This window comes from Myripristis murdjan, chromosome 18 (genome assembly GCF_902150065.1).
Source record: "Myripristis murdjan chromosome 18, fMyrMur1.1, whole genome shotgun sequence".
Lineage (NCBI taxonomy): Eukaryota > Metazoa > Chordata > Actinopteri > Holocentriformes > Holocentridae > Myripristis > Myripristis murdjan.
The window spans coordinates 3,040,048-3,052,547 of NC_043997.1; the positions used below are offsets into that span (position 1 = coordinate 3,040,048).

The 12,500-nt window shown below is 45.4% G+C and overlaps 1 protein-coding gene across 1 annotated transcript in view; it reads right to left on the reverse strand.

Annotated features, from left to right (window-relative positions):
- The window catches only part of LOC115376986 (uncharacterized), a 38,050-nt gene extending 25,681 nt beyond the window's left edge, over positions 1–12,369 (reverse strand). Inside the window, exons 1-12 of the mRNA XM_030076839.1 lie at positions 12,267–12,369; positions 12,048–12,151; positions 11,690–11,962; positions 11,458–11,551; positions 11,278–11,337; positions 10,941–11,191; positions 10,665–10,799; positions 10,172–10,234; positions 9,977–10,045; positions 9,774–9,866; positions 9,615–9,683; positions 9,183–9,246 (exon numbers count right to left, since the gene is read on the reverse strand). Coding sequence (XP_029932699.1) covers positions 9,183–9,246; positions 9,615–9,683; positions 9,774–9,866; positions 9,977–10,045; positions 10,172–10,234; positions 10,665–10,799; positions 10,941–11,191; positions 11,278–11,337; positions 11,458–11,551; positions 11,690–11,962; positions 12,048–12,151; positions 12,267–12,369 — 1,378 coding nt within the window. The remainder of the gene's footprint in view (positions 1–9,182; positions 9,247–9,614; positions 9,684–9,773; positions 9,867–9,976; positions 10,046–10,171; positions 10,235–10,664; positions 10,800–10,940; positions 11,192–11,277; positions 11,338–11,457; positions 11,552–11,689; positions 11,963–12,047; positions 12,152–12,266) is intronic.
- Between the last annotated feature and the right edge of the window lie 131 nt (positions 12,370–12,500).

Genomic DNA, 12,500 nt, shown 5'->3' on the forward strand with positions numbered 1-12,500 from the left:
TCTCATGTCCCAGACCTACAATACTGAGACTAAAGTTTATCTGAACCACTTTGACAGGACATAGGTACAATGCATGTGCTGTCTCTGTCCCACGATGCCACTTGCTACAAGGCGACATCATCATCACTTGGGAGGTAGGGAAGTTTGGGACGCTGCACCACAGTAGCATCTTCAACCAGGAAGTTCCCCTTCGAGTAAAAAAAGACAACATTTTGAGGCAAACATCACTGACCAACAGCATCTCATAGTACACTAACTAAAGTAACTACAATTTGTTGACAGGGCCACCCAACTGTGTAAAGTTGATGAGGCATAGAGAGACAGAAAAGTTAAGAATGGGGGACACAAATGGGAGCAGAAAACCTGGAAAATAGACAACTGGTAATGGATTTACTTTTTATATAAATAACTGTCCTGTTGTGGCAGCTCAGGCGTACAGAATGGGGAGTCTGTGCCTTGTTGTGCCACAACAGATTTGCTCTGAGTTCATGCACACCAGACAGAACACTTCAGTATTGGAAGTGAACCTCTTGTGTACAGACAGTACACATGAAGGTGACATGGACTCAAACATGCAGAACTATATACATTTCAACTTTAAACAGATATACATTTAAGCTTTAAACAGACATACATTTAAAATTTTAACAGATATACATGAAGAGCTCATTTGCAAAAACAGATCCCCATTTGAGTTTATTAAACCTTTTTAAACTTTTTTGAATTGTGTTAAAATTTACTTTATATTTATTTCTATTATTTATATGTTTACTTAGCCTGGCATAATGTTTATTATCCTAAATCATGCTGTGTGTGTGTGTGTGTGTGTGTGTGTGTGTGTGTGTGTGTGTTTGTGTGTACTCCAAGCAGTATCAGTGAAACGGTGTATCCATTTTAAGAATGGCTTTTATCTGTTTTTGCAAATGAACTCTTCACATTTAAACTTTAAACAGAGACCAACAGCTAACACGTGGCAAACAGAGACTAACACATCCATAAACCTGTGACACGATTACATGATATACGTCCCTACACATGATTCTCCACAACTATACCTTCTCTAATTATACCTGGAACACATGATTGGCTTAATCTAAAATCTAACCATGATCATCTATTCTGCATCATCAATACATAATCTAAAATCCCAATAAATACACGATATAAATACTATAAATAATGACAATAAATAACAATCTACACAATTACAGTGGGACAGGCTCTAAAAAGACAACATTCATAGTGGTAGCCAATGTACACACCATGAACAACACAACACACTACAAGTCAGTTTCCTCTTAACCAACACGCAAACGCGACAACACTAACATTTGCACCGGGACACTGCAATGTAGCTCCGTTTGACTCATCAAACAATGAATTCACACCGGTCGTGTGAATTCATTGTTTGCTTCCTTTGCCAAACAAACCAACCTAACCCTCATCAAAATCCACGTCTGACTCGAAGAGGCCCTCTACCTCTTCTAAGTCAACACCTAACCCCTGATCATCGTTAACACTAAAACTACACAAAACACCCTCGTGATCACTAAAATACATGGGCATGACTGCACAGTTCACATTATATTGTGTTGTTTTAACATAAACGTGATCAATTAGTGTCCCCTTCTCTGTAGTTTCTTGTGTTACATGTTGACTAAAACCTTTTTCACCCATAAATTTGCAAATTGATGATGTTTTTAAAATGTTCTCATTGAAATCCCCCATTATTACAATTGTGTTACTGATTGGATTTAACCAATCAAGTAACTTCCCCAGATTTTGTTTGAATAAAGAATTTGGATAACACGGTGGACGATAAATTACTGCCAACAATATGTTGAATTTGTTGCACAGGCACACCAAACACTCCAGATTCAAATCGGGCACCTGCAGAATATCACAGTCCAAATTGTCTACACTATACAAACCAACTCCACCATGTTCTAGGTTCTTTAGCTCTATCAATTTGGGATTACTGCTGCTGTAACACAAGCCTCGAGGACGATTGTGGAAAGTGTAACCTTCAATTTGGACACCGTCTAATGAGGACTGTGCAGTGAGCCACGTTTCTGTCACAGCAATACAGGTAAGCTGTAAATGCTGCGTGCAAGACACCAAATCTAACACATGGCGAGTTAAATTTTGAACATTCATTAAATACACAGAGAAACTGTGTGCATTTAATGAAGGCTTTGGCTGCTCAATCAAAAATGGAGGCATGCTATCCAAGGCCTCCTTTATGGTGTTCTTGCAGTAAATAGCCTTCTCTGTAAAATCCTCGATGATCAGTCCAGACAAGGCCCTAACGCGACTAAGCGCTACATATGCCTGCCCCGGTGCAAACACCCTCTTCAAAGACACTACCGCCTCATCCACAGTGAGTCCTTGCACTTTGTGAACAGTGCAAGCCCACGCTAACCTCAGAGGAAACTGACGACGCAAACCGCCACGCTTGGTGGCTCTATCCTCCTCTGGATCAATGGCAGTAGACTGCAGGCATTCTACTGCTGCATGTGCACGGTTTTTCCTCCTATCTGAACCAATTTTCTCATCATCAAATCTAACATACACAGTGAGAGGAAACGTGGAATCCTCTCCAAAAACTACCTGAGTAACCGTGCCACATGCTCCATTGACCAGGCCGTCCGCAACATCCACGTTCTTGCACAACATGACTCGCGCGTTCCTCGCTATACACAACGTCTCCGGTAGAGACGTGTCCGCCGCAACGCCGTGATGCCCGGGCATCCGTTCCAAATTCCCTGTTGTCCTGTTAGTCACAAAATCCTGCGCCTCAATGGTGACATAATCAGGACAACAGTCAAACAGATAATTTAGGTTGTGCTCACTTACTTGCCTATTCGTCGCAAAGATATGCAAGGCTGAGCTCACCTCGCCGGTCTCGCGCATCTTCAACATTTCAACGTCGCTATCTAACATTGGGGTGGCCCTGGAACGCACTCTTAACCTATTCAGCATCTCAGCAAAAACACTATCCTTCTGTCTAACTATCTTTTTCAGCTCCACGATGCTGAAATTACACCACAGGTCCACACCAACAGGACTACTATACAGAGGCTTCCCTTTAACGGGAGGCAACTGATAGAAGTCCCCGACAGCTATCACACTAACATTACCAAACGGGGAAAAGTCGCCTGTCTGTTTTATCTGCCTTAATCTACCGTGGACATAAGCCAACAAGTTGTGATTAACCATACTGATTTCATCTATAATTAAAATTTGGAGGTGACTTAATTTTGCTCGCAAAGAGTTTAGTTTATCTTCACCCAGAGGGGTGTAAGGTAAACTAGCCTGTTTGCCAATACTCAATGTGTGATGAATTGTTGCTGCATTTAAATTGTATGCAGCTATTCCTGTTGGAGCAGTTAACAAAACACAGATATCGTCTGGTTGATCACAAAGTGTTGACAGCAGCCGCGCTGCCTCATACTGAATAGCCCTAATTAAATGACTTTTCCCCGTCCCTGCACCACCTGTCACAAATACACGCAGAGGCTCTGGGTTTTTACCCATCACCTTCTGCAGACACCACTGTCTCACCTTAAAAAAAACAGCAAGCTGTGTCTCATTCAGAGACCTAACAAGCGCCAAACCCTCACTTCTAGATAAAATGGACCTGTTTCTCTCTAACTGCGCTACCTGTCTGCCACCAACAATCAAATCTGGCACATTCACTAATGATTCAACTAGCTGTTCCTCAGCTAACTCACCTTCCCGCTGCTGCCTCATCTCCTCTAAACCTTCTAGGCGTTCCGCTTCCTGTTCAGGACAAAGCTCACCCCAAACATCCTCATCTACACCGTTGTTTTGCGCAGCTATCTCCTGAGCTAACTCAAGGTGAGGACAATTGACCTCAAACCTGGCCCTATTCTCATCAACAACATCACTAACCGAATGTACAGAGCCGTCGCTAAACAACACCTCACCATCGTTATAGAACTGCTCAAACAGCTCAAAGCCATCAGGTTTGAGGTCTGAGTCAGTTCTATAAGGAAGAAACAACTGCAACAGGCTCTGAAAATGTGCCTCCTCCTCTCTATCCAAATTAAAACGCATGTATCGCACCACTGCAAACTGAGTGCGTGTTCTCCTAAGAATGAATCCTAAGTCATTCTTCAGTTCAATTCTGTCTTTAGACATCTCATTTTTGCTGAGAACACGATACTCAGATGCAAAGGTAGCCATACACATGTTATCAAACACTACGCTGTCAGGCCTATTCCTATACCTATCTACTATACTAATCATAAACATATCCTCCTCCCGTAGATCACGGGAGGCCGCCATCTGCCTCAACACACTGAGGGGCAAACTCATTCTAACTATTCTACTGCCTGTCGGCACAAACACAACCTTTCTGGAACACTCCCTAAGGTGCATGTTCGTTAGCCTATACACCGCCTCCTGCGCACAAACATCCCTATTGTGTAAATATACACTGCCCAGCTTCCGCAGGGCTTCTTTAGCAGAGAGATTCCCTTGTTTTTTTGCTTCTTTTTGGGCATTAGTCAATAACAGGCCAATTTCTCTCTCTGCTTTCGTAATATACGATATTATGTATATCACTACTGCGTAGGCGTCGGTGACAAAGCTAATGTCCATGTTAGCGTTCCAGCACTTCAACAACTTCTTGCTATACTGATTGACCCAAACCTCGTTCACCCCTCTCCTATAGACTACCTTGTGCTTCTTCTCTAAACGCCTATAAGCCATCTCAAAAATCTCTTGATTAATGCGCAAACTACGAAATAACTCCTCTACACTAGCAGGAGGCACATCGCATTCCACAGCTTTTTTAACTTCTTCAAGAATTTTATGCGCAAACTCTTTAGGCATTTTATCTCTATCTTCGAAACACTTACAGACTGGCTTGTTTTCTGAATTAGGTTCAGCCTCACCTGTCTCCTTCTTCTTCTTATCACACTTGCACTCCCGCATTCTACAAATGAATGTGCGCGCAGAAACAGGTTTTGGAAAATTGAAACGACATGTCGTTTTGTGTTTTCTGCATGACTTTGAATGTCGTTTGGAATGTGTTTGAACAGATGACACTGTGTCCAATAGTGTGTCATCATCTGAGGGTAGCTCACACGTAACGTAACGGTCGATAAATTCTACTACCTCCTCATCTGTGTTTTTATCAATTTGGGGAGCACCCTCAATCCAAAACAAACAGTGTACATGTGGTGAGCCTCTCTGTTGAAATTCGACCCTATAAAAGTAATCGATTATTTTGCCGATAGGTTGACAGGGAGACATGAGAACCTCTTTCAGAAAACAATGCCACCTGTAGTCAAACATTCGCGCCGCGGTCACAGGATTACGTCGCAACAACGCACACCTATCAGCCCACTCCAAATCCTCTACCGTCTGCGATCTGCCTTCCTGTTTCAGGATGCTGGTCAGAAGATTCTGCCAGCGCATATCCGCAGACGAAAACGAGCAAAACCACGTCGGAATGCCTAACTGTCGCACACAAGCCATCACGTCCTTCTGGACAGACTGCCAGAAGGCCGGAGTTCCTCTAATGGGTTTAAGAAACCTAAACCCATCATCACACGCCAACAACTGCTTCAAGGCGTCCGCATCTGCCAACATATCCTCACTAATCCGCTGAGGCCTCTGACCTCCTTTATCTTTACGCAACGCGACAGAAACACTTGACACAACCTTGTCCAACTCCGACACGTACTGCGCAAAAAATATATATTCTACATTACGCGCAAAACGACCGTCGGCATGCATAATCCTATTATTGAGATAACGCGCCAACGTCAAGTCGTGCCACCGAGCATCATGAAATGTCTTATTGCCTGCGGGGAACAACACTGGAAAACACTTTGCCTCGTTCGTGTGGTCAGAAAGCATTCTTACCGGACTATTCCCTTCTGCAGGCGCAATATTCAAAATATCCTTAAAATACTGATCTAAAGCTTCCTGACCAATATCAACAGGCATAAGACAAGTGTCCTGAAACATGCAGTGCTGTTGCCTGTCATGTAACAGTTCATCCTGTCCTATGTCTGCTGATTCCGCTAGCTCACACATTTCAGACTGAACCGTAACCTGACCTAACCTAACCTCAGCCTCATCCTCACTGCCTGATTCGGCCTCTTCCTTCTCCCTATCTTCCTCCCTAACAAACTCATTGACCCAGTGCTCGTTAAACTCTATGTCTCTATAATGAACATTTGTCCTCTTTAAATACTCTAGCGCCTGTCTTACACGCAACGTATCGACAAACTGGTACTCGTAATGCCCTTTATATGTGAGTTTCCGCTTCAGCTTAACCTGAAGCAGAGACCCTTCCATACTCGAACGCGGCAACACATTCACAGTCTGAACAATGTTGGCTGGAACACATGTCACTGGTCCATGTACTCCATTCTGCCCGCCTTTAGGCAGTGCCAACATCTTCATGAATGGAATGTGTAACGCAATAAGATGCTGTTCTAAACTATTCAAAGATCCCAGTTCAGCAGGAATGGGATCCAGCTCCAAGTTATTAACCCAGCATTCAGCTGGCATCTCACCTGACCTAAGCTTCCTATCACACGTGTAACAAATCCACAAATTACCGCGCGATGAAACCAACAAACACGGCGCAACACACTCCCCACTACACCTGTGCAAATACTGTTCGCCTATACACCTATCTGCAGTAGACACTGTCACTGAACTTTGCCTATACGCTTCCCTTTCACAAATCACCACCTGATATCTAAAAAACAACCTATGACACACACAGCACACAAAATCAGGTCCATCTCTGACCTTTTCTAAAAACTGCTCTCTAACAAAACCAAAATCTTTAGACTTCTCTATCTTCTGCTTTCTGCTTAACATCACCTTGGAAATAACCCTCTGCTTATACTCTACACTACCATGATACTTACTCTTACTCCTACTGTTGCTCCTTTCTTTATGTTTCTCTCTATGCTCAATGCTATCCCTATATTTGGCAAAACTCCTGGCCTTAACTGTCTCTCTATGCTCATTGCTGTCCCTATATTTGGCAAAACTCCTGGCCTTAACTGTCGCTCTATGCTCACTGCTGTCCCTATATTTGACAAAACTCCTGGCCTTAAGTCTCTCCCTATGCTCAATACTTTCTCTGTATTTACTAACGCTCAACTCTTTAACCCTTTCTCTGTGGGGCAAATCCTTACAATACTTTTCTACACTGCAAAACTTAGCCTTCTCCCTAAACAACACATTTTCCTTATATATCTTCCTAATACTTAACTGCCGTTTCTCCCTAAGCGACATATTAAACTTTTCCTGCGTCCTTTTTTTCCTCCTCAGATACTTGGACAGAGACTTTCTACCTAACACTAACTCCCTAGCAGCCTCCACAACCTTGTCACTATTCGCTACACCCACAACAGAACCTACTACATCACACCTAACCGCTGTGTTGTCACTATCTACAACCACAACATCCATCATTCTAGATCTTACATTGTAACCTGTAACTTCACTAACTTTGCAGTAACTGTAACAATAGTGCAGTCCAGGCTTACACACACAAACAACATTCTCAAAATGCCGTCCCATTACATTTTCTATGTAAATACACTCTGCAGACAAAGGCTGACTGCTGCAGCTATACTTTATCCAACGCCCATCATGGAAAGTATACACATTAACGCCTAACCAATCAGCTGACGCCTGAATTTCCACCTCTGTGGCCCAACTGCCGACACGTCTCATCCTGGACTGCTCAATATAATCTAACACAGAGGAGTACTCACTTCTCAAAAGACTCTGATATCTATCAGTGTTCCTTTCTAACTCTTTACACACAGCTAGCCTAATCCTACGATGGTGCTTCTGAGAACCACTCACCGCCTGAGAGATGGCTCTGAAGAAGCAGTTCCCATCGGCAACAATCCTCTCTTTGCTACAAGGAACACCTAAGAACCCCTCCTCTGTGGCTACCGGACTAACAACCTTCGCGCAATCGACGTTCAACTTTGTGCATAAAGCACGACAAACATCTACGCCGAGGGGACGGAAGACCAGCTCTTCGCGTCTCACCTCACTAACAAATTCGACGTCCAAATTGACCTCTCGGACATCAAAACTCTTGGATTTCTTCGACATACAAGTGCCGGAAGAAATGACACGCTTTCTGCCATCGGTCACCGTTGGTTCTGCCGCTGAACCGCTGCTCACCTCGCTGGAGAAACTAAAAACAGAAATGCCAGACAGTGCCGGACTTGCGGCAATGCTGACACCACACTCAGGTACACAAACGCCTGCAGACACCTCACTTTTTCTCCCAGCCTCAGTGAGCACACTAGACTCTGGTGCTGGAGCAGCGCTCATCCCAGTGATGAGACTCTCCACAGACACACCAGACCGCGCTGGACTTGCACCCCCGCTGACCGTAACACCACACAGCTCAAAGAGCTTCTCCCTCGAACGGAGACTGTCGGCCAAACGACAGATGTAGTGGTGCAGGTCGTCAAGACAGGCGAAATGCAGAACCACGCTTGTACCATTGTGGTGCAACAAGCCAGTGTTACTGCGTGAGTGACTGTCGACCACAGCGAACCGTCCACCCTCACGCACGATGGCAGTGGTGTTTCCGCACATTGTCAAAAGACATGTGGTGTACTGACTGAAGATTCTCTCCAGTCCATTACGCAAGCTGATGAATACACCGAAATCGATGTATTCACCTTCGGTCACGCCTACTTCGCCTAACACTGTGTCGCCAAAACCGAACCTAAACAGCTGTCCGTCTAATTCCAGCTGCTGTGGCAAATCTGGCACAGACAGCAGATTAGACACATGGCTGAAGATGTTGAGGTCACGCAAACTCGTGTACAACTCATCACCTTCAACCAACGCGCGATCCAGATCCAGCCTGTCCCACGAGAACGCGCTCCTCACCGTGTGTTTGGCTAAGCTGACCAAAGCTATAGCCATACACTGCACACCTGCATACGCAAATCGGGCATTTCCCTGATGAAACGACCCGCGCACAACTTTAGCTAGCCTAATCCTGCTGCTATCCTTAGACCCTGTTGCCACAGCATTAGCGCTAGACTCTGACTGAACATCTCTAACACAAATAGAAGGAACAAAAACAGCCTTAGCTTTGAAGATCTTCTGTCGCTCCTCTGGGACAGCAGGGCCTGCTGTGGCGACCTCCTCCCGACCGACGACCACCCCCGGCACCTCGCTGGCCGACTCCTGGGCTGTCGCCTCCACCTGATAAAAAAAAAAAAAAAACACAGCAGTGAGATTTTGGCAACGAAGTGTCGTTGCTTGGCTTCCGGATTACAGCAGAGATGGAATTGTGGGACCGTTTAAAAATTAAATATAGTCTATATAACTAGTGCTAAAAAACAAGAGCTAAATAATAATGAGTGCAATTGAGAGTAACTAGATAAAACAGAATGTAAACAACAGACTAAACAGTGTAAACAACTGAATAAACAGTGTAAATAATACTGAGTGCAATTGAGAATAACTAGATAAAACAGAATGTACACAACAGACAAATATGAAAACAGGAGAACCATTTTCCTGCTACCTCTCAATGCTAACTCACATATTATATTTAAACAAAGACAAACCTGCTGCACCGCTGGTCTGGGCCCGGAGGCGGACACGGTCCCACGGGCTGGTGAAGGTGTTGCCGGCACCTAAAAAAGATGGGGAAGAAAAAAAGCCTCATTTACATAATGCACTCATTCACTCGGGTTCTGCACGTTATAAAAAGTACTCTGCTGCACCTCCGGGACGGCCGGGCACGCTGCGGCAACCTCCTCCCGGACGACGACCACCCCTGGCACCACGCTGGACGACTCCTGGGCTGTCGCCTCCACCTGACACAAGACAAAAAAATCAAACAAGGTCTCACTAAATCACAGGAGAACCATTTCCCTGCAACCTCTCAAAACGATAACTCGCATATTATATTTAAACAAAGACAAACCTGCTGCACCGCTGGTCTGGGGCCGGAGGCAGGCACGGTCACACGGGCAGGTGAAGGTGTTGCCAGCACCTAAAAAAGATAGGGGAAGACAAAAGACTCATTTCAATAATGCACTCATTCATTCGGGTTCTGCACGTGTTATCAAAATATGGCAAAAACAATCCACATGGCTCACATACTAAACATGATACCAACCTGCCGCTTTCCTCCTCTACGCCTTGTGGCAACACCTTTCGGCGAACGCCTCACACGGGAAGTCTAAAAGAAGGAAAACAAACCTTGTTAAATGCAGTCTTAAATTCAATTTTGTCCAGGACATACACACATACAATGGGTTTTGCAAGCACAGAAAAAAAACGACGACAAAAGATCTATATGTATAATATAAAGGAAAAAAATGTAAAAACAGTTGGTGGATGAGGAATGCGGATGCCGAGGGGAGCCACATGTACTGGAGCAGCCTGGGACCTGAGCCACACAACCACCAGCACCATGATGACCTGACTCAAAAAGACACAGCACACAGTCGGAAAAACTCACAACCATTCACACACACACTCACACAGAGACAAGGGGAAACATTAGAGGCAAACCCATTTAACATTTTATAACTTAACAGAAACACCTTAAAATCAGAACTAATATGGATTACTTCTTAATATATAAATGTAATTATCAGGCAGTTTACCTGGCCAGCTGGCAGAAGGGCAGTGACGTCGCTGTCCGAGGATGGCGAAACCCTCTCCATGGCATCCAGGATGTCGCCGCTGAACCACACGGGGTTGGACGGGAGGACAGACTCTTGCACCGGAGATGCTCGAATCTTAAAAACCACAACAAAAATAAATTACCACCATTAAAAAAAAAAAAAAAAAACACACACACAAACACACACACAAAATAAAGGCGTAAAACCAGAAAAGATGCACAAATGTACAGCCAGAAAATGACTCAAACACATTACCTTGCCCTCCTGTCCGACGACGGTCCACTCCAGTGGGTTGCGGTGACGAGCCGCGGGGCTGTGTCCCGTCACGACCAGCACGGGGGAGACCCTGGCACGAGGCGATGTCCGGGGGGGCACCGAGGGAGGAGGAGGAGGAGGAGGAGCCAGCTGGCGGACCGCGGCGTCCCACAGGGCCTGGACGAGGATCGGCGTTCCGTCGCTGTCGCTGAGGTGCACCTGGAAAACAGTGAAACGCAGAACACATTGCGCTCAACTTGTGTATCGAAAATGGAAACCTTCAACTCCTCCATGTGTCATGTCACAACAACAAAGTATGCTGTACTTACACCGTCACGGCTCCACAGCTCCAAACGGTCCATGGGGAGGTGCTCTGCCACAGACACGTATGGGAGACCTGCCGCAAAAGTGAGAAACATCATACATTCTGGTAATAAATACACTCATGTAAAACATATGAGGTTAGGTTCACGATACGTCAGTTATAATCAAACTGATGACCAAAACTAAGACGTACCCATGCGTGCTGCGACACGGCGGAACTCCTGGCGGAACAGCTCCTGCAGGCCAGGCTCGATGTTCAGGCGTGGAGGGAAGTCCAGCACGAACACCTACACACACACACACACACACACAAAAAATCATGTTTAGAATCACATTTAGGTTTCTAAAAAAGCACATGTGAAAACACACACTTACTGTGACAGCACAGGACAAAACAAATACTGCCAACTGCAAATTAAACACACCTTCGCCCAGCGGTTGCAAACTGTAGCCAGGAGAGCACCGAAGTCCAGCGACGCCTCTCCGATGTTCCTGCTGGCTGTCAGGTTGTTGCTCGGGGCGAGCACACACACCACGTCCGGGGTCCAGGGGAGAGCGGCGTGGGACACCTCCTTCCTCAGCTCTGCTGCATGCGCACCTGGAACAGAGAGAAAAGAGAAAGAGAGAGGTACCTCCGGCATCGCGACGATCCCATCCACCAGGGCCCGCAGGTGGGAGTCTCCCACGACGAACACCATCTGCAACGACAGAGACACGGCTTTAGAACATAGACACCAACTTCTTACAACCAGCACTGTGTTTCTGAAAAAGAAAAACTAATACCTTCTGGTCCGGCTTCTGGGCAGGAGTGACCAACTTGAAGCTGCGCTGGGTCAGCTTCGAAGTCGGCCATCTCCGCACGCGATGGCGGTACCCTGTACCGCGCCCTGTGTGGTTGACAACAAAGTTAAGTATGATGACACAAAATTTGTATTTCCTCAAATAACATTCAAACTGGGTCAGTTAAACATTAAAAAAATAAACAAACTGTTTGATACTTACGAGCAACGAACTCGGGGACAGGCGGCTGGGGGGTCCATGGCTGCGGCTGCGCCATCCTCCGCTTCTGGGCCTGGGCTCGCCGGTGGGACTTGGCACGGGGCATCTGGGAATGAAAAACAAACAAACAAAAAAAAATAAAATAAAATTTCCTCCGAAGTTCAAAGAAACTTTAAAAATCCAAGTGAATCTGTGCCAATCATACTCACAAACAATGCTTTCCCAGACAAGGTCAGC